The 22,889-nt window shown below is 35.8% G+C and overlaps 1 protein-coding gene and 1 long non-coding RNA gene across 27 annotated transcripts in view; one reads left to right on the forward strand and one right to left on the reverse strand.

Moving 5' to 3' along the window:
* The window catches only part of SLC9A9 (solute carrier family 9 member A9), a 654,903-nt gene that overhangs the window by 290,915 nt on the left and 341,099 nt on the right, over window positions 1–22,889 (forward strand). For all 10 annotated transcript variants that reach the window (XM_077864842.1, XM_077864844.1, XM_077864845.1 and 7 more), the window contains one exon: window positions 633–738. In XM_077864842.1, the coding sequence (XP_077720968.1) occupies window positions 633–738 (106 nt within the window). The remainder of the gene's footprint in view (window positions 1–632; window positions 739–22,889) is intronic.
* Window positions 1–22,889, reverse strand: part of LOC144293770 (uncharacterized) — a 69,455-nt gene that overhangs the window by 18,759 nt on the left and 27,807 nt on the right. For 2 of the 17 annotated variants that reach the window (XR_013361044.1, XR_013361041.1), the window contains exons 7-8: window positions 8,106–8,235; window positions 7,400–7,588 (exon numbers count right to left, since the gene is read on the reverse strand). The exons of 14 other annotated variants lie outside the window; for them this stretch is intronic. This is a non-coding gene — a long non-coding RNA (uncharacterized LOC144293770). Of the gene's footprint in view, window positions 1–3,545; window positions 3,660–7,399; window positions 7,589–8,105; window positions 8,236–22,889 lie in introns of those variants that run through there. One more of the 17 variants, XR_013361050.1, reaches the window with a different exon arrangement.

Here is a 22,889-nt window from a genome sequence, read left to right on the forward strand (position 1 = left end):
GGGAGCTCACAGTGACTTCTGTGATAAGTTCTGTGATTTGATTCAAATATGGGGATCAAAAAAGATTGAGCCAGATTTCTGCTGAGGAATTGGGGTCCTGGGGGACACTTGAGAGGTTTCTGACTCTTGAAGAATGGGTTTGGAGGGAGCAAGAAGGTGTGTGTGTGTGTGTGTGTGTGTGTGTGTGTGTGTATTTAAGGAGTGGGGAGAACGGTAGTTCATGGATGGGAAAGAAATTGCTGCTCTGGTAAAGAGAACCAAAATGCAAAGTTAATTTAGAAAGTACCTGATTTGGGTGATTTGGGGAAATTATGCAAGTTCAGTGTGACATGAGGCAGGCAGTAAAGGGCGAGCTGAGGACACAGGGGGGGAGATTCTGGAAGGTAAACAGGGTGCAAACTATAGAAGACTTGTACCAAGGAGCTCAAACTTTATCTGGGAAGCCTAGAGAAATCTGTAAGCAAGGGAATGGTGACTCATCATAATTTTTTAAAAATAAACATCCAGTGTGGATACAGTGGATAGATTTGAGAAGATGAGCATTTAATGAATCCTTTTTAGAGGTGACCACAACCAAGGACAAATCCATTGCTGTGTTTCAGCTAACTGCATATTTGTGTGTTTCCTCCTAGTGACAGTACTGGCCATTTTCCATGAACTGCACGTGGACCTCGACTTATACACACTCCTGTTTGGGGAGAGTGTGTTGAATGATGCAGTGGCCATTGTCCTCACATAGTAAGTACCAGAACTTGGCCTCTGTTTTTCTGACCACATGAATAAAATATGTGTCCTTCCAGTTGGTGATGATTCCCAGTAGCTTTAAAGTACCTTTTCTCTTATGTCACAGAGATGTGGCAATTTCTAGTTTTTAAGAATTGCTACCATAGACAATCTCTAATAATGAGTATAATTCATTAGGTACCTAACTTCTAACACTATTAATGAGTTTCATGTTTCCAACCTGTTATAAGATACTACCCAGAGGGTAAACTTTTTTTTTCCTCAGGTGCATAGATTTAGCTGATTTACTTAGACTTCCTAAAATGCACATAAATGAGCTTCCCTCATTTCAAATCAACATCATTTCATTTTTTTCTTTCGACAAGCCATTTTCCAGATAATGGACTAATGCTAACCATTGTATTTATAGTAAGTTTGACAAATTGGAGATAGAACCTGAGAGTCAGAATGCTCTTAATTTCTCAGTCCAGTTGTAATGTGTTATAGGAACACACACATCTTTAAATCCGCATATGACATGTGAAACTAATGGAGCTTCAGCTAAGCGCTAACATAATTTTCTCTTGATCCTGGAAGAATTTTCCTTTCAAGATGGGAACTAGTGCTCTTTCCTCACCTCTCCTTTAGATACTTGCCATTTATATTTAATAAATGCTGCTTCGGTGGCTTTCATTATGTCAGAGGTCTCTTCTTCGTTTTAGATTAAGACCAACATTTTGGGCAACTGTCAAATACCCCAAAGGAAAATAGCTATCTGATAATTAAATGTGACAACAGGACTCCATTCCGGGTGTTAATTACCTCAAATGCATTTGAAAATGTATTGTGCAGTAACAAAAGATTTTTAAAAGTCAGATCTCACAGAGAGGAGTATGAAACAGCAGTGCAGCACTACTCTTCGTCTGCCTGATGACATTTCCTAAGGCTGCCACCCAGAGTTGCCACTGAACTCAGCAACTTTTAAGCAAGGTCTTCAAATAAACTCGTATTTCACCTGGCCTGAGAAGTGCCTTTCCAGCATTAAAGGAAAATATCAGTGACTTCAAATTGAGGGCAAAAGCCATGGCAGATTCACGGATACTAAAGGATGCTTTTAAAGAAACACCGAGAACAATTAATTAGGACATCAGGAATCTCTGTCTAGGAAATAGTCGTATCAAAGGAACATTTGGAGTAAAAAAAAATTTAAATCTGCTGAGTCCCTCATTTTTGCTTCCTGGCCTGCCAAGTTGTAAAAGGCCAAGCAAAATGAAACCACGAAAGCACAAATGAGCTTGAGAAAGAGTAACACAGCTACAACCAAGCGAGAGTTTGGCCTTTTCCACTTCCAGCACCATCGTTCACAGTAGTTCCCACTAAAAATGCAGACTCCAAGGATGAATGCTGTTGCTGTTGCTGTTGCTGTTGTACACCAGCCCTGGGGGCATTTGAAGCAGTCTATTCTCTCCTCAAGTAAATACATGGTTATTATGGCAGGGCCTTTTCTCTCATGTACCCATGGGTTGCATGTCTTAAAAAGTGTTTCCCACCATGGCCAGATCTCTTCCTTACTGGGCAAGACCCCTGCCATTCTAGCTAAAATCTTATAGTTCCCAGATTTGGCGATTGAGGTGTCACACTGAGTGACCCCAAAGAGTTCTACCTTTAAAGTAAAAGAAAACTAAGTTAGGAATACGTGACATGGGAACTTCTACACATTCAAATCTGCAGGCTCTTTAGTCTACCTGGTGCACCTGGACCCCACTGGCTTCTTCCTGAGCTCTCCTGAGTAGTGTGTGCCTGCACCATCCTGGGTCTGGACTGTTCGTCCACCAGAGCCATCTGTTGCTGGCCACATCCTCCGCCCTGTGCAATTTTCCACCATGTCATACTCTTCACTTGCTCACTTGCTTATGTGCTTTTTAAACTTTGTGTACAGCACATATGATGATCTCTTTTTATAAATCTACTCTCACACACACACATTTGCTCTCCTTTTAATGCACCATCTCCAGACTCTCTCTTCCAACTACCTTCTTGCTCCCTTGGAAAAGCCCTATTTAAAAGTTGTGCATGACTTTCAGACCAGAAGTTCAAATATTTGGCTCTTCACTTTTTTCTTCCTTCACATTTAACTGTGCATAGCACCCTGACACAACTCTCTGCCTGGTAATAACTTATACCTTTGCACACACACACAGTTCCCTCTTCCCCAACTTTTGTTTCTGTCAAATTAAGTCTTTTACCACTTACCTCAGTCTCTTTGAGGAACCACAAGCCCCTACTTCAGCCTAGCATGAACCTCCATCAGTTCCCATCCAGCATAGCAGGGCAATCTTGGGTTCACACTTATATTTGCCTTTTGTGAGATAGTAACTTTTTGAAGACAGAGTCTATATGCTTGAAATGCATATTAAAAGAACAAATGAGGGGTGCCTGGGTGGCTCAGTTGATTAAGCGTCTGACTCTTGTTAAGTGTCTGACTCCTAGTTTAAGTCCAAGTCATGATCTCATGGATTGAGGGATGGAACCCAACGTTAGGCTCTGCGCTTAGTGGGGCATCTACTTGGATATTCTCTCAAGATTCAAATTTGATGACCACAACTATTGTACACAGCAGCCGGTGGTGGATGGTGTCCCTATGGCTTAAAATGATCCAGAAACTTTATTTAACAAAGAATGTTGAAATTAGCCTGTCTCTTTCTGACTCATACTGTCATTTTAAGTATGTAGGGAATGTCATGCCCAAACATGGAGAATGTGAATTGGTTCATAAATGAATGAATTCCACATGATGGTTGTGCATTTCTAAAGATTGTTTAATAGGTTATAAAGGAAAGCAAAAGATATACTGAAGAGGTCTTAAAGGATGTGTGTTTCTGAATCCCAAACAAAGACATTACTTTCAGAGGCAGCATGGTAGACTACAAAAATCCCTAGATTGAAGTAAAAAGAGCTGGTGTCAGGATTACTACTAATTAACGGTGCAGTTATTCCAGTTGACAGGAAACCAACCCAAACTGGAGTAAGCAAAAAGGGAATTTGTGTTGGCTGATGTGACTGAATAAAGGAATAAAAATGGCAGCAAAGGATCCAGCAAAGAGCAGGACTCTTATTTTTTTTTTCCTCAGTTTCTTCAAAGTTAGTTTCTTTACCTGGTCACAGGTTGGCTGCCAGCAACTCTGAGGGCTGAAACTTTCTTCAGGAGAATAGAGCAAGAGTCCTTGTCCCATTATTCCCAATCCAAATCTTAATACACTTTATAGATTGGGATGTCTCTTCAGACCCAGTGTGGCCAGGGAAATAAATGTCCTGCATTTATTGGCTCAGCTCTAAGTAGCACACTTCATGAGTTTAAGACTATACCCATTTTCTCTTGGAAGCACATAAACTAAGACTGGGGAAAGGTAGGATTATTGCTTAGAGTAATATTGCCACCAAAAAGAAGAAGTGGATGTTGGACAGAAACAAAACCAAACCTAGAAGAACACGACAGTGACTGTATATGGCTATAAACTCTCCAGGCTTGTTTCTGTATCTATGAAATGTGAGAATAGTTGTTCTATATCCATTAAAAAATTATTCTGAGCAATAAATAAAGCAATATATTTGGAAAGACTCTAAAATCTCTATAATCTATGTAATCTATGCCGTATAAAGATATGTATAATTTATATAACCATTTATATCAATATCTTTCATTCTACTTACACAGATCCCTTTGCTTTCATTAAAATGACTAAGGATAGACTTGCTTCTAGTGGAGCATTCTTTCATAAATACGGCATTTTATGATCCAAGGAATATAGAGAATAACCATTTTCACATGTGATTTCCCCCATTAAGAATGAAGCACTTAGTTAAGGCATACTGTCTAAAGTTGATAAATCAAGAAATAGAGGTTGAAGTATATTACATAAAGTTATAAAGGCACTCACAATCAAAATTGATGTTACTCACGGGAGTTAGTTGGAGAAGGGGAGAGGGAAAGGAAGGGATAAGTTAACTAAAATGTCACATCTTTCATAATAGTAAATCAATATATATCGTGTGGAGTTGATAAATCAAGAAATAGAGGTTTATCCATATTATTTAGAGTTCTAGGACAACCATTAGAAGAACTAAAAACATAAAGAGTTAAAGGAAATACTTTGCTTTATAGAACTCGGATTCATATAAAGGAGAAAATGTAATTTAACTGTTTTATAATGTTTTATACTACTTGAATGTATTTAAAATATTTAAATTTATTTAAAATATTCTTTTATTTAAAGAATAAATATTCTTAGGTGAATATTTATATTTTTTAGGTGATCAGGATACCAAAAGCAGAAACAGAAAAGAAAAGCCAATTTATTTGAGGGCAATAGAGTCCAGCTAATCCTTGCAGGCAAGAGTCACCACAAATAAAATTAAATGTTGGAGGATAAACCAATGAAAGCACTTTCAACCACATGTTGATAGGTTGATGGTCTTTGTAATGTGCAGGATGAATTGTTAATCTCCTTAATATAACAAATTTACTAGTTATGTTACCTTAGGTAAACTACTTAACTTCTCTATGCCTAGATGCCTTGTTTATAAAACAGTGCTGGTGAAAGCACTCACCTCATTAGGCAAGATTAAACATAAAATACCCAGAACTGGCTCATAACACTTAATACACGTTAGATATTAGCTGCTGATATTACTGTTGTTATCAAAGACCGATAAAGAAAAGGTAAACATAATAGAAAAATGGGCAAAGTATTTAAGTAGGTAATGAACAGAAGAAACATAGATGGCCAATAACACTGCTAAATAAGATCAGTTTCACTAGTAATGAAATGAAATAAATTAAACCAATAACAGTATTATTTTTTGATGAGAATATCTTCAAATCTTCAGAACTCATGAAAGAACAATGATACTTGGGGTAAATTGTAGTTTGTTTGTTTTTTTTAAATTGGAGTTTGAGGAAGTGGGAACCCTTCTACATTATTGGTGGAAGAGAAAAGCAATAGGATTTGACAAAGGCAATTGCCATTATTTGTTAAGAATCATTGTTCATTCTCTGATCTACCTCTTTCATGTCTAGAAATTTATCCTAAGAAGTAATTAAGGGCCTGTTTCTCCATATAGATGAATGCATTGATTTGAGCAAGAAGTTGTACATAAGTTACTAGTTGGTTGAGTAAATTATAATATATTAATAGGTAATCTTTATGCAGTCATTTGAAAAGTGATAGAGGAAAATGCATTGATGTGAAAAGATATTCACAATATATTTTTAAAGAAAGTAAGACATTTTAAAATGATATACACAGTAAGACCTAAAAATCACAGCCAAATTTGTATCTATGAGTGTATATATAACATATTATAACCATAATCTATATTTAAAATCAACATGTTAGGTGGGGTTTTAGGTGATTTTCATTTTCTTCTTTTGGCTTATATGTATATTTATTGGAAATAGATTAAGCTACTTATGATCCACTCCCATCCAAAGAATCCCTCATAAACATACTTAATAATAGGCAATCTTCATTCAGATATAGACTCTAGGGACGCCTGATCACTCAGTCGGTTAAGCATCTGACTCTCGATTTTGGCTGAGATTATGATCTCAGGGTTGTGAGATTGAGCCCTGCGGTGGGCTCTGCACTCAGGGGGAATCTGCTTGAAAATTCTCTCTCTCTCTCTCTCTCTCTCTCTCTCTCTCTCAATCTCTCCCTCTCTCCCCCCAACCTGTTAAATTAAATAAATAAATCTTTAAAAGAAATAAATACAGATTCTATAAAGATTTAAGTCTAAAATTCTTTTCTACCCATGAAAGAGCAGAAAGAGGATGTTGAGTGTTCTTGCCCATTTATTTGCAAAACAGAAATATTGCCAGTATTGTACTGAAACACCTACTTGTGAAAGAGTTCCACAGTGTACAAATGCCTCTAGATTTTCTTAGAGATAAAATAAGAATCCCATTAAACAGCTGGCTCCTGGATGACAATAAATACACACTAGATGCCTTTGTTCCCTATTAAGAAAATGCTTCTAAGGAAATTCAATGTAGATCATCAAAAAGGAAGGGAAAAATGGAGCACTAATTTTCTTTTTTAAAATAAGAGTGTTAGGTTGCTTAGAGGTTCTTACCAGAATATGTCATTTAAAATATACTGATGAATGCCTGGCAGTTAGAGTGAGTGACATTTTGAAAGACCACACTTTTTATATTCCATGCATCTTAAGCAAAATTTAGCATGGAAGCAAATGGGATGGCTATGAGACTCAAAGAACCATGTGACTAGGGAAACTCAAGACATCTATCATCCATTCATTCAACAAAAATGTACTGAGGATCTATATGTGCTAGACTTTGCACTGAGCATTGATGATATAGATGAATAGGTACAGTCACCCACCTCTGTCCTCACTAAAATAGGTGAACAATAGCTTCTAGCTATTTAATTTAATGTGTGCACAAACCTTGCTCTAAAAATCATCCCAGAAAGTAGCTGTGTAGGGTTGACTATAAACAAATATCACTAAGAAAATTCATTATTTCTCTTGGTGCCATCATCTCTAAATAGATTACAAGCTCCTTGAAGACAAGTTCTACCCTTCTGCATCCCCCACAACACACAGCTAATTACTTGGAAGGTTCTTAAATAATTACTGAAGGAATGAGTTAGTATACCTTTTCAGATGAAGGTAGAGGCATTTTACTAATCCTCTCATTAAAATCTATTCCAGAGCATGGATGTTTCATATTCCTCTTACTGCTTCTTCCAAATATTTTTAAAAGCTTGTTAGTTATCTCATTAGCTCAACTTCCTCTCCCATTTGACCCATAGTTGTAAACACAGAGGTGATACGAAAGTGTCTCCTTTTGATGAGAATAAACCAAAACTGTTATTACAACCAGAAAACTTATTCCTCATGAATCTGCTTAACTTAAAAATAAGTTTCTTATATCTTGACACATCTTTCTGAAGGTAATTCACTTTGATATTTGCCTTGGAAACTGATCATCAGCATGAAACGCATTTATTTTGATGCCTGTCTAGATACTGCTATGACATATAATTTAAAATAAAAATGTTACAGCCCTTCTTGCTTGTCTGGGCAGTCAATTCCATGCCAACTTCATTTTTTGGACACCAGGTGGCATCACCTAGCAGGAATGGGTAGGCGTCCTGGCATCTTTAAGTGGCTGGAGGCAGAGCTCAGCTGACCTCCAGCTTTAGTCAGAATGCCCAGGGCTTGCTGCCCACACCCCTGCCTGCTCCCCTGGCTGTTTGTTTTTTCTTATTCCTGATCCCTGGTTCCTGTTTCCGAGCTCTGACTCTGGCATCTCCCTATGCTAGCTCTTAATATCCCTGTTCAGATTACTGGGAAGTGACCTTGGTTTATCCTGTGACTGTTCCTTGTCTCTCAGATTAGATCTGATCTTCACTCACTGCTTCTCCAGATCTCAGCCTCATGACTTAGAACTTCCTTCGCTCCATGTCAAGCCATGCATGACAAATTGACCTACCAAAAATAAACAAACACACATATTGATACTTTCTTATCTTAATTCCATTGTACTTTATTGGCATATCAGTCAGATGTGACAAAAACCCAATTCAAATTAGCATAGGCAAAAAGAATTCATTGGCCTCTTTAGCAGGGTCTGGGCTAACTCTGGGCAAGCCAGGACTCAGGGATTCAAACGTGTCTATTTTTTCTTTTCTATTGGCTATTCTTTCCTTTTCCTTATTTGGTTCTGATTTCCTCTTAGTGCTAGCCTCACTCTTTCCTAGTACAGATACATGACTTACTGTAACAAGCCGAAGAGAGTGGCTAATGGCATCTCCAGGCTTATCTTGTTCTAGCTCAAAATTGCACTTCATACTCCCACTATTGGCATGTCAGACACAGGAAGGACTCCGGGTCTCTGCTCTGGATTGGCTGTGCTCAGATCAGAAGATCACCCCTAGGCCAATCACATTGTATTTTAAGAGAATTAAACATGATGACTGGCCATATCTGAATCATTTCCCTATTCCTGCGGGGGCCAATGGCATGGAATCTATAATTAGAAAAAAATGACTGGAGGGCAAATATAATGGGCATCCCAGAACAGTAACTATGGTATTTCATGATAATAAAATATTCAGAACATGGTGGATTAAAATGAAACAGATAGGCCATATGCCATTATAAACTGAAAGAAATGCTTTGTTTAAAAACGCAAAAATTCCTTTCTAAATGTAGAATTGATTTTGAGGAAAAAGAAATTCCCCAGGTGTAGGAAACAAGAGAGAAATCACTTACTGTGGGAAGCTACCACTGTCAGTGGCCATAGGATTTTGTATGTTGGAGCTGCAGTTCTATTTCCATGTGAAGTTATAGAAATCAAACCTTTTTAAAAATAATTAATTAATTAATTAATTTTTTAGTCAAACCTTTTTGAATAAAGCCTGGAGTCCAAAGTGCTCCCTCAGTCACATAGACTCCATTCACCAGCCTTAAGGAATAGTGAGAAAACTTGCCATCTATGTGAAATTTGAATCAAAATCCCTGGTCTGTGCACTTGTGAGAGGAATCAGAAGCCAATAAATTAATATAAAAGTTTTCAGTACTATTGAAATGCCTGCCCCAGCCTCATTTCTCTTTCCTTATTTCCTAATATGCTGAACTGCTCTGAAATGAAACTTTCTTAATCCAGGCACATGGAAATCCCACAGAAAAATAGCACAATTTTTCCTGAAAATGAGCTCATAGTAAAAGTTTACAGGCCACGAAGGGAAAAGAATCCACCATGAAGAAAAGCCACGAGATAAACAAAAAAGTAAATCGTAACAAGGACCCCAAACCACTAAACAAAAATTACAAAAATCTGAGAACAATTATAAAATGGACATATTAAAAATGACTGAAGAGATAAATGGAAAAGCAAGGAAAATAGGAAAGAATACTAAATAAGAACTTTTCAAAAAGAAAAATGCAGATATTGGCTTTAAAAGCTGATTGAGAAAAATGTCATACTGAATCCAGCTGGTGACCCAGAAGATAAAGTTGGCCAATGACCCAGAATGTAGTACAGATTAAAAAAATATAAAAAGTTGGCTAAGAGACATGGAGGATAGCATGAAACATTTCAGAATATAGCAATAAGTTCAGAAGGAAACACTAAAGAGAATCAATTTGTGACAATATTTAATAAGGTAGTGGATAATAATTTTTCAAAATTAAAGAAATTGAAACATCACATTATATCCAGAGTTGGATAAATTAAAACTAATTCACACAGAAACATGTTGCAGTGAAACATGAGATCATCAAAGACTAAGTGGAAATTTTAAAAGCAAACAGAGAGGAAAGATGCATCCTTACAGTGGAAAACTTAGATGACATCGATTTTCTCACTTATGATAATAGCTACTAGAGGACAGTAGAATAATATGTACAACTACCAAGGGAAAAAACCAAAAACCTAAATTCTAAACTCAACTGAAATATCATTCAAGGGTAAGAATGATAAAAAGATATTTTCAGGTAGACAGAACTTACCACTCATCAATAATCAGTAATAGAAATAGGAACTGAACTACAAAGAAGTGGGAGACAAGGAGTGGTGAGCAAAAAAGTTGAAACAATCATAAATTTAATAAGGAATGATTGTGACAATAATAATAATGATTATTAGGAGAAGGGTAAAATAAGGTGAACCAAACACTCTATTATCCTCTATAATATTCAAAGACAGTGGACACTAAATGATAGGGAGGGAGAAATGGTGTTATATAGAGAAAGTGGAGATGGCAAAAGACCTGTTTAGGAACATAATCCAATTTTCACTCAAGTAGCCATGTTCTTCAAAATGTTTCTCAAAATGGTGCCGGAGATGCTGACAACAGATTTCAATTTGGATGAGAAATGTTGAAATCAATTCATATGTTGAAATCAGTTGTAGTCTTCAATAATTTCAAACTGTGCGAAGGATTCCTATATTTTAGGAAGCTGGTAAAGTATCTTCCCTGGGGTCCTTCCATTTTCTTTGAGATTTTAGGCTCTGGCCTTTGTAGCTATAGTGTTTCCAGTTGTGGAACTCATCATATTCTCTCTCGAGGCTATCTTTCATCTTCCCCATTGTCTTCCTAGTTTCTCTTACTCTCTATTCTGCTTACCTCATGTTCTCTCATTGTCAGATTTATAATCTATGCTAGGAAGCAAGCTGTTCAGTTCTCTCCAATTCCTTGAAAGAGGTTACCCCCATGAGCGGACAGCTGGGGACATTTTGTACCATACCAGTTGTTGATTTGCTGTAAGATGCAGATATCTTAAAAATTGTCATTTATGTGCTACAAGTAACTTTGAACTGATGTTCTAGGCAACAAATCAGTTTTGAGAGACAGTTGAAAAGTTATTTCTGTTTCCTGCTATATTTTGTCACTAAGCTATAGGTAGTTCCTTAATCATTTTAGCGTCGGTTTGAAATTTTAGCTTCCTACATTGAAAGGCTTAGTTATGTTCTCTAGTCTGAGTCCAGGAATGACCAACCATGTAGTAAGAAAGTGACTTATACTAAGCAAAGTACATCTGAGGCAGAAGTAGACACCAGGGTGCTGACATAATAAACACCAAAAAATGACTGCCCCAATGACCAGAATATAGATGCTGGCATGATCAGCTCATTTTCTTTCCATAGTCAAGCTACTTAGAAAACAGAATCATAATCAGCATCTACTTTATTAATTCACCACAGGAAACTACCTTCACTAGAATCTCAAGTAACCCAAAGATCATATGATAAAAGCAGTCTTTCCTATAGGCAAACTTGCACATTAAGGCCAATAATATCCAGAGGGTTGTCTGGTGAGCATGGGGACAGGTGACTGACAGATTGATGACTCAGTTGTTTATCTGCATCCTTCCCAGAAAAGATATTTTTTTCTGATAGACCTTGAAATTTTGAAATGCTTGGCATCCACCCCCAAATCCATACCAACATTTAGGATAACTTAAAACTACCATAGTATGTTAGAATAACTAAAATTTGTTTTCTCCTCTTTACATAGAGCTGGAATGGTCACTTGCAGTGTTTGATTCTGTGATTCTTCTAGATCTTCCATGACTAATCAATCCTTCTTCTGATTGATACATTGTATTTTTGCCACTATACATAAATGCTATTTGTCTTTATCCTAATATCCTTTACTATCTGGTGGGAGGGGGGTTAATAGTGATTCTCTTTTCTCTATGTTGTGACCAGTAGCATACATTCCCAAGACAGTGGCCTAGTGACAGGGAAAAGTTCATAACTAGATATCAGGCCCATCTATAAGAAGAACTGATTATGACTTTAGCCTCAAGTGAGAGTAGATTTAAGGTTGTTAAACTGGCTTCTATTAATAAAATGATCTAAAACACTACACATTAAACTTTTGAAGAGGAGGTCATAAACTTCCTTTAGTGTCTGAAGAAACCTATGGCTCTCACCTAAGGGACTGAAGTGAAGTGTATGTAAACAAAAAGATAAAACTTTATAGTTTTAGGAGCTCTGGGTTAAGATTTTTTTGGTCCTAAGGTATATTTTCTCTCCAATGTGTTTAAGCCTGACTTTATTCCAAACAACTAAGATCATGCCTTTTATTTCAGGTGATCAATTCTGATTTTTTCCTAAAAAACTTTTCCAGGGGAAAAAAAGGGGGCCCCAAATCAATATGCCATCATTATTTTGGCCTAAATTAAAAGTGCTCTCTTGGCCTGAAGAATATAATCTGTTTATATTACTTGGGCTCCATAATGAATTTACATAGCAGGCTTATTGCAAGTTTTATGTGAGCTCTCCCTTACTGGGAGAGCATGTAATGCTCAGGGAATCTGATTAAAACTTTGGGAAGGAGCAGCTGTTCAGCTATAGAGGGTGAACTCAGGGCCCATTTTTCAGAGCCTGACTGCAAGGCCTGACACCCTTGCCAGCTATTGGATGATAAATGAACTGTCTTTGAATGCCCAGCTCCTGTGTTAATAGCTTTAAAATATTGGTTGTTTATGAGAAAGAAGTTGGGAGCTCTTATCAATTTTCCTGACCCAGAGGTCCTCAAATACATCACTTTTTTTTTTCATTGCCAGAATGACAGGCACTGCTGAAGGGAAAAGGAAGACATTTTTTTTTGCCATTTAGTTTGTTCTTCGTGGGTTAGCAGTTAGTCTCTCATTGCAAAAGATAGTGGAATGAGTGCCAGTGAAATTAAACAGATAAAAGCCAGACTACATACTTTCTAACATCATTCTGTGGTGTCAGAATCATAATCTAGTTAAATCTGATTCTTCTAAAGGTGTGTAATTCAAATTAGGTATATGGAAGTCAAATTCTGAAGCCTGTGCTAAATAGCTTACTACCGGAATGGCAGTTAAATGGTCAAACTACTTAAAGTTTAACCCTAATATGTTTGGAAATTTATCTTTTTTTATCTTTAACCCCATCTCCACCTGCCTACTTTGTTTTTATGGACATCAGAATATCTTCTAAGTGAGTGAATTCTTAATTATGTAACTGTTGACCATTTAGATTTTTAGGCATTGTCCTTTTCTTATAGCAGTCTACTTTTAGCCTTTTCATTAGCATATTTATAAGAAAAGTAGAAATATATATACATATATATATTCAATTTTCTTTTTATTAGTAATTCTGGTAAATGTTTTGGTGGAAAAAATTTAATCTAGAACATACCTCATGTGTGGATAGTATGTTTTATTTTTTCATGAAGAAGTTAAGGCTGGTCTGGAAGTCTAGATGATGGCTCTGTCCTTTACTAATTTTATACCATTGAGTAAACCAGTCACCCTCTTCAGTCTGTTTTCTAATTTCATAAAGAGAGCAGCTTTAGTATATATATATATATATATATATATATATATATATATATATATATACTACACTAGCGTGCCTGGGTGCTCAGTCAGTGGGGTGTCTGTCTTTTGCTCAGGTCATGATCCCAGGGTCCTGGGATTGAGCCCCACATCAGGCTCCCTGACCAATGAGCAGCCTGTTTCTCCCTCTCCACCACTTGTGCTCTCTCTACATATATTTTTTAAAAATTTTAAAATAGAAAAATATATAAATCTATTAGGAATTTAGAAGTGAGATTGTGCTGAAAACATAGATTTGAAAAGAGATAAGACCAATGTTCTAAGGAAACAAAACTGCAGGAAACCAAAGCCTAAAACATGTTAATTATTTACTAAGATGGATACAAAAGACTATTTATATCCATAAAACAGGGATGAGTTAAAACTTAAAAAAGTAAAATCATAGGAATTAAAAATATAAAAATCAAACTAAAATTACAATACAAAAAATGATATATGATATGATAAGCATGATTATTTACTTAAAAATATAAGAGACTTGGAGCACCTGGGTTGCTCATAACCTGGGTTATGTGTCCTACTTTTGGTTTTGGCTCAGGGCTTGATCTTATGACTCATGGGATCGAACCCTGCATTGCAGGCTCTGTGCTCAGAAGTGGGCTTGGATATTCTCTCCCTCTGCCCCTTCCCTCCCTTTCCCTCCCTCTCTCTCCTTCTCTCTCTCTCACACAAATGAACAAATAGATCTTCACAAAAATAAAAGAGACTCAAGTGGGGAAATATTAGAGAGCTCAGAAATTTGGCGGCACAGAAGATCAACACAAAAATCAATAGCTTTCCTGGACTTTAACAACAACTGATGATAAAATGTAATGGGAACATTATTTTGTTCCCATTAGCATTTTAAAATCTAAAATCATTAGAATAGCCCTAAGTAATAAATATACAAGATATCTGAGAAGATAATAACTTTAGTAAAGGACAAAAAAAGACCACCTCAATAAAGGGGGGGACCTGCTGTGAAATAGGATGGGGAGATTCAAGATTGTAAAGTAGTCAACTCTCCCGCAAAGTAATCTATGCATTCAGTATAATCTCCCTCCTAAAATCCCAACAGATATTTTTAGGATGATTCTAAAGTTCATATGGAGCTTCTGCTTAAGACATCAGGGTAAATTATTTCCCTAGCCTCAAAACAAATTAAAATTATGAAAAACATTGAAAAATAGAAACTTTTAATAGTCCATGAAATGGAAATAGCCACCGTTCCAAACCATAAACTATGAAAGATTTAAGTATGAAGTATTACTGTCAATAATGTGAAATCTTGAACCAGAAATGGAAATATGCCAAGCCAAGTTGGTTTCTCTCAGACTTGACAGCAGATCACTTACTGAAAGGATCAGCCAATTCCGTTGTTTAGAGAACAGATAAGATCAGGTAAGCGGGCCAAGGGAGAAATGGGGGAAATAGTCTGACCTTTCAAAATGAAAGATGAGTAGAAATCGTGCTGACCAACATTCTAGTTTTCTAGCTAGGACACTGCAAAGGCTATTTACATTGGGGGGTGAGGGTAGCAATTTCCAAATCAAAACATAATTTGTCTGCAACTTATGGGTCTTTTCTCTATGCCACCTCAATTTGAATGCCATGGACTGTGAAAGGATGTATTCCCAGGAGAAAGGAAACAGATTTGGTGACAGATGCTTCAGGCGTTTTAAAACATGGCCCCCAAATTCTTTGACATTCCTTTCATGGAGAGATGAAGTCTATGTTCCCTTTCCCTTGGATCCACAGAAGACAGAGGTAGAGATGCTGTGCCAGTTTCCAAACCCAGGCCTTTAAGAAACCAGCAGCTTCCATTTCCTGTCCCTAGGGACATTCCCTCTTGGAACCCAGCCACCTTGCTATGAGATGGTCAAGCTGGTCTGTGGAGAGTACTACTACCTGGGAAGGGAATGATAGCCAGCAAGACTTCCCAGACAGGTGGATGATCTGTCCTTGGGGCTGACTGCCCAACCCCATTCCACTTGTCCCAGCTGATAATACCAGGTGCAGCTGAAATGAGCTGAAACTACTGAGCTCTGCCCAATTTGCAGGTTGTTGCAAACAACTGATTTAAATAACTGATTGTTGATTTAAACCACTAAGTTTTAGAGTGATGTTACACAACAATAGGTAATCAAAACAAAACCCAAATTAAAACCCAAATTAAAATTAATCAGCCTCTTATTCAACTTTATTTCATCCCTTACCTTGTATCCCTATACAATTCTCTGATAAATAGCCCGTCTCTTTTAAAGATGTGTAATAATCAAAAAGGAGGGCAGGGACATGTTCATCAGAAGTGCAAAATATATTTTTTAATTTAATCCAAAGAAGAGCCCATAATCCCCAAATAAATTTACCAAAGAACTACGGAAAAGTTTAGACAAAAGAATTCTCCATTATCATGAAGGTCCATACAGATTTTCTCTATATCTATATTTATATCTATATCTATAATTCAGGATCTCAAAGAAGAGACATAAGATAATCAAAGGAGATTAAAAATGTACTAAGAGAGCTCAGGAGAAAGCCTGGAGAGATAAATAAGATTACCGAAGATATAAAAGACACTTTACAAGCAACAAAAATAGAATGAACTTCTCTGAAAACACTGTCAGAGACATAAAAAAGAGACTTGAAATAATCCAAAACAAAGTAGAATAGAACAAAGATGTAATAATGACTATAAAGAATATAATAGAAATGGATGGCAGACATTTGAGTGTTTTTGAAGGAGAAAACACATGGAAAATATTTTAAAACATAAAACAATATTCTCTTGAAATGATATAATATGTGGATTGAAAGACTTAAGGAACTCACTGAAAGCCAGGAAATTTTCATTTGGAATCATCCACAACATGAGATAATCTGGCAGACTTACTGAATTTCAAGTTAAAAGAAAGAATTATGGGGCCATCTAGGCAGAAAATCCAAGTCACTTACAAGAGCAGAAATAATCAGGTTGGCCTTGGACTTGACCACAGTGACATTCAATTTCAGAAGATGGAAAAGCAGCACATTTTCACTTATGAGGGAAAGAATGTGAATCCTAAGCCAAATTGTCCTTCCAATATAAAGGCAACAGATTGGCTGTTTTAATAAATAGTATGGGGCAATGGGCTATTCCTTTGGAAGAAAAAGTTAAATGCCTAATTCATACATTCTTAAAAAGAATGGGTTACAGAGCTGAATGTTAAGAAAAACTATGAAAATATTAGGAGACATTTCTATAATTTTGGAATGTTGATGGTCTTCCTAAATAAAATTTAAAAAACAATAAAGTAAAAAATTAAGCAATTTAACTATACAAAATTTTAAAAAATAAATAACAGCAGAAATAAAAAACAAATGATAGACTAGAAGAAAATAATTGTAAAATTTTTGACAAATAGCATTTTAAATACACAAAGAACTACAAATCCATGTGAAAAAGAAAACTGGATAAAAATTTGTATAAATAATTTATAGATCTCTCTGTATATGTGTATATATACATATACAGAATACTTATAGTCAAGTAAAATGATGTTTACTTACAGACAACATCAACATTTCCTTTTAGCTTACAGGAAAATACAGATTAAAATGAGACATTTTTTCATCTAGCCAATTAGCAAGCTTTAAAGTTTATTCATGTTTAGATCAGTATTGGCAAGAATAAAGAAAATCAAGCATTCTTACACACTTTTTGTCACTATCACCCAAAATTTTAAATGCACCAAGTAAAACTATTTCTAGTGAAATACCTCAATAAATATTTGCTTATGTAGATAAATATAACTATACAGTGCATCAGTAGAATGACAACAAAAATGTGAACAGCCAAAATGTCTATTGATAGGGAAGATATTAAATATATTGTACTATATATAAAGTAGGGAAAATTTTTGAACCTTTAAAAAGTAGATGACATAGAAAAATCTGTAAGACATTTTAAGTTACAAAATAATGTTTCTGAAGAATACATATTGAATACTAACACAGGCAAAAAATAACATTTGTACATTAGTTGCATATATATATAATGTCTTTTGCATTTTACTCTACATACTTTCGCTTTTCCTTAATCTTTAATGCAGATAGTATATTTTTGTTTTGTGTCTGCAATAAAAATGATTTAAGTAATAAATGCCTTTTAACTGAAATAAAAATATCTCCTCTGTTTACATAATAGAGGTTTTAAGTTGTGTTTACTGTTACATTCTGGCCTTCTATTGTTATTAAGTCTCCATCTAATGAATGAATGAATAGATAGGCAGTGAGGACCCAGTGGGAGGATGCTTGTAAAAATCCTATATAAGCATAGGTATTTATATTACAGCAAAAACTGATTTAAAATTATGTGAATAAATCTTAGAGATGTGTGTGCCTCTGATGCCAGAGCAATTGATTGAAAATTGAAATCCTTGTCCAACCAACCAGTTTGCTTGACTGATAATTTAGACTTGATTGGCTATTTCAGAACAGAATAGGCCCAACCAGACCTGATAGAACCCTAATACTCCTGCAGAGTTGTGTCCAGGTTTGTAAAAAGGTAGCACCAGGTTCCCAAACTGTGGGGACAACTTATCAAACAGCTAAATATAAGATATATTACCAACTGTGTGAACTTCCAAAAATATAAATGAAATTCTCCTCTACCTTCAAATCAAACCTCCAATTTTCCTTTTAGATTATTTTTTATTTGAAGTTTTGAATTCCTAATCATATAATAATTTTTGAGAGGTATTAAATTTATGTATCATGTATTTGACTCAGGAAATACATTTACAAAAGTCACAAATTATTGCTGGTGGCAAGGTGAGAGGAGGGGAATTCTAACTACTTTGGGGACTGGGCAAGTAATGTAAATTTGTGATAGACCAACATAGGAGACAACAAGAGATGGTGGGACCAGTAGCTAAATGGAGAGTGCATGCCCTCCAAAAGTACTTTATTCAATTTTAATTTTAAACAGTGTAATGGCCAAATATAACTGAAGGCGGCTAGTTTGAGACCTCAGGTTTAGTTGCCGTAAACCGACTATTCCATTAGAATCTTCTCATTGCCATTCTCATCTGAGGCTACTCTCATTTCCACCTTTACTCTTTGGTACTTATTGTTTTGTCAGTCAGGAATTCCTTCTCAGGCCTTCTATCTCTAAATGGTAATCATTTTGCAAAATGGAGATCATCCTACCTCTCCAGTAAATAGTCTCAAGAAGCTTCCAACCATAGATCCTCTCTCTGAATCCCAGGGAAAGCTTTATTTGGAACCATGGACTCTCAGAATGAGTCAGGATCTTAAAGATCAATGAATCCAGGGGCAGATAGAACTGCCTTCCAGGATCCCTGGGGGGCTCAGCAGTTTGTGCCTGCTTTCAGCCCAGGGTGTGTTGTTCCTGGAGTCCTGGGACCAAGTCCCACACTGGGCTCCCTGCATGGAGCCTGCTTCTCCCTCTGCCTGTCTCTCCGCCTCTCTCTCATAAATAAATAAATAAATAAATAAATAAATAAATAAATAAATAAATAAATAAAATCTTTAAAAAAAAAAAAAAAGAACTGCCTTCCAATATGAGCAGCAGGTCAGTCCACCCAGATATGGTGGTCTGTTGGGAAATCAGAACAACTTTGAGTAGCAGTGAGTTTTTTCTTCTACTTATCTCTTACCTGATTCCCTGTATCTTCAAGCCAATGATCCTGGTCCAACTTCCGGGAATCATGTAGTATAGTAACTAGCAGCTGGGCTTTGATGGGCCTCGCCAGTGTTGACTGGCAAAGAGTTTTGTTTTTGTTTTTGTTTTTAGAAACATCTGAATTTATTGCCCAGATGTAAAATGCAAGAGAATTAATGTAAAAACCCAGACCTCTGGTTTCTTTTGAAAAAGCTGTAAGATATATTAATATTGTATTGAAGAAGACAACTTTCATTTCTATATTAGGAAAAAAAACCATTTATATATTAGAAAAATAAAATTATCAGAAGGAATTAATTTTCTCCTCTGCAAATCCCTACTTCTGTTCTATATAAGACATAGTTCCAATTCTATTCATCATCCTAGTTTCCCTCCTGTAAATGAGTTTGCTTCTATGTTTTTAAAAGTGAATTTGAATTTTTGACCCAAATTCAGGGATTATTTTTAATCCCTACTAAATTTTGTTAGGATTTATGCAAGGCACTTGGCCTCTCATCAGAAACTTGGGACTAACATGGAGAACTTAGATGTAAGCAAAATTAAATAATTGACTATTGATTTAAGTAGCAATAAAAGTCAATATTTCTAGCAGCTTGACAGAGAGGTCTATTTAAAGGCTTATTCTATTTAATATTTTTATCAATGACTGAGATCTAGGGATAGATTGCAGGCTTGTCAAATTTGTAATTGATATGAATCAGAGAGGTAGAGCAAATACCCTGGATAAAATATTCAGTTTCCAAGAGACAGCAACAGGCTGGAGAAATAAATTACCACATGTAGTTAAGGTTAGCTTGACATCACTAGTCTCTGAATTATTAACTACTGTATTATAATCATCCTATCAGATTTTGTTTTAGGCTATTAACTAATTAATAATCCTAGGTAAGTGCTTTCCCAGAGAAATATACTTAAAGCAAAGTTTCTGTTCAAAAACTACATTGGAATATAAATTTATTCTTAAAATTTTTCGAATGAGCAAATAGAAATTAAGCTATAAATCAGAATTTCATTGTTTCCTCTATGATTTTTATATAAATCATGACCTGAAACGTAATCTCAGATCATTTTTTCACCATGAGCTGCATTATAATTAATACAATGGATGTTATCTGAAAAATTTCACGGTAATTGTCAAGTTAGAAAGAATTTATCTAAACTTCTATGATAAGAGGAATGGCTGACTCTGTGCTCTTACCCATAAGAATCACTTACTTTTCCCCCAAATAAACTGATGTTCAGAGCAAAAAGACAATTCACTGCAGTGTGAGCTTTAGATCAACAATGAATACTTTTAAAAAGAATATTTATATTTAATACTGGCAATTCTAAATACTGTACCCTGATCATAGCACTTATCATGATTTGCAATTACATATTCACTTGTTTACTCATTCATTGTCTATTATGTTTTACTATTTTGTAAACTCCACGGCAACCGTGACCATGTCTGTTTTCCTCATTAACATGTCACCACTCAGCGCAGTTCCTTGCACTAGTAGATGCTCAGTATATATTTATAGAACAAATAATTTATAGAGATCAGATGAGCTACCAAGATTGATTAGTGATTGTCCATTAATTGATGAGTTGAGTGGACAGACTATTTATTTCTCAGTGTTTTCCCCCAATGTAGTCAGTTACATGTGAAGAATATTACCTTTTCCTTTGATAACATCACCAAAAAGTGACCTCTTTACATGCAGATGACCCAGAGGAAAACAAAAGTAGTCATGAATTTACTCAAAAGAGATTTAGTTAGTAAAATATTTGGAGTGAGTCTCCTCTGCTGCTAGCATTTGTGTCTATTTAAACCTTTTTGGCAAAAGAGAAGTACTTAACTGAGCTTTATTTATTTATCTATTTATTGCACAAGAAGTTTTGAATATAATAATCTCAGAGAAAATAAAATAGTTTGACAATGATATTTCAGACATATTTAAACATACTCTTTGGGCCTTATTAATGCCATCTATAATATGAGTGTTGACTAAATGCCTCTTATTTCATGTAATGTGACTGATACCACCAAGGTATGGTTCCGAAAACAATTTCACAGTTCAGAAAATGATTGGCCCAACAGAAATAATCAATTTAAGTGACTTAAATAGCTCTCTATATTCCATCTCACTAACAATGAGTATTGTTAGCAAATTATTATGGCATTTTCCCTATCCTTTTATCCTTCCAACCTTCCACCCCCATCCATCTGTTTAGGGAAATATCTTCTGCTCCCTAGTTTCTCACATTCTAAACAAGAGCATGCTACTTCTAAGAGATCATGAACAATGAGAAGGTAGTGTTTTCCTAAGAAATTAGTGTGTTGAAATGATTAACACATATCCCCAGGGTAGGATACAGACTACATTAAATTAAATAAATAAAATATATTAAATATAGATACATTAAATAAATAATGGCCTGTTCTCCTGGCAGCTCACAGTTTAATTGGAGAAGTAAATATTCTTCACCTGAGCTTGTGCATTACCATTTTCTACTATTTTCTTTTTAAATTTGAATATCTATTGAGCATTTACTATGTTATGTACTAAGTGATTTACATACACCATCACATTCAATCCTCCCAACAACACTATGTAATAGACATTTCTTATCCCTATTTAATTTAAGATGAGACAACTAAGGGTCAGGAAGGTTAAGATATTTGCCCAAGACTCCTCAGCCAGAAAATGGCAGAACTTAGTAAAAGAGCCACTGCTCAGATATTTGGTAAATTCGAAGCAAAATAATTAGAATAAATGTCAAAAGCAAGAGGTCCTACAAGAGAAGGATCTTTGTGCAAATGAACACAAGGGATCATGTCATGATTTCCAGACATAGGGGTCACTAAGAAGAAGAAGGGTTCCCCTCAGTCTCATTGCTGTTCCATGGCCAAGGTACAGCTGTGACAAGGGATTCAGAGGGAAGAGCAGGAGGTGACCCAAAGACTGCCTGGATTGAAGCCCTATCACTCCCACTTCCTAACAATCCTGGACAAGTTACTTGACTTATTTGACCTGCATTGCTGTCATCAACAAAATATAGAAGCAACTTTTATGAAAACTTAATGAGGGGGCTCTTTGTTAATAGTAAAGCACCATGAACATGCTATTACTTGACTTCTTCTGTTAATGGGACCAGGGATACTGTGAAAGAAAAGATTATTCTTAGAAGTGCTTCACTTCACTTCTTTCTCAAGCTTCTGGCCATGTGGGTAGCCCTCCAGAGTCAGCTGGAGGATAGCAGAGATTAAGGAGGACTAGTTTATCCTCTTACCCAGAGCTATTGTCCTGGTAAAATAAGGATTTATATGCCTTTCCTCAGGATTGACACAGCATGACACCCCAAGATGAATTTTTATCTGGGACAATGCAAAATGTTGTACACGTGCATTACACTAAATAAAAGGTTCTGCAAAGATTTTAATATTTGAATGCTGTGCATGGAAAATATCTGTGCATTATGTATAAAATGCAAATTTTTGCTAATTTGAAAATCCCGTTTTCATCAGACAAGCATAATGGTTCTGGTTTGCTTCGAGTTAGCTTCCTTTCTAAATATTAGTTCCTGTTTGGAAATGTGTTTTCTCTCTCTCTTT

Source organism: Canis aureus, chromosome 22, assembly GCF_053574225.1.
Source record: "Canis aureus isolate CA01 chromosome 22, VMU_Caureus_v.1.0, whole genome shotgun sequence".
Taxonomy (NCBI): Eukaryota; Metazoa; Chordata; class Mammalia; order Carnivora; family Canidae; genus Canis; species Canis aureus.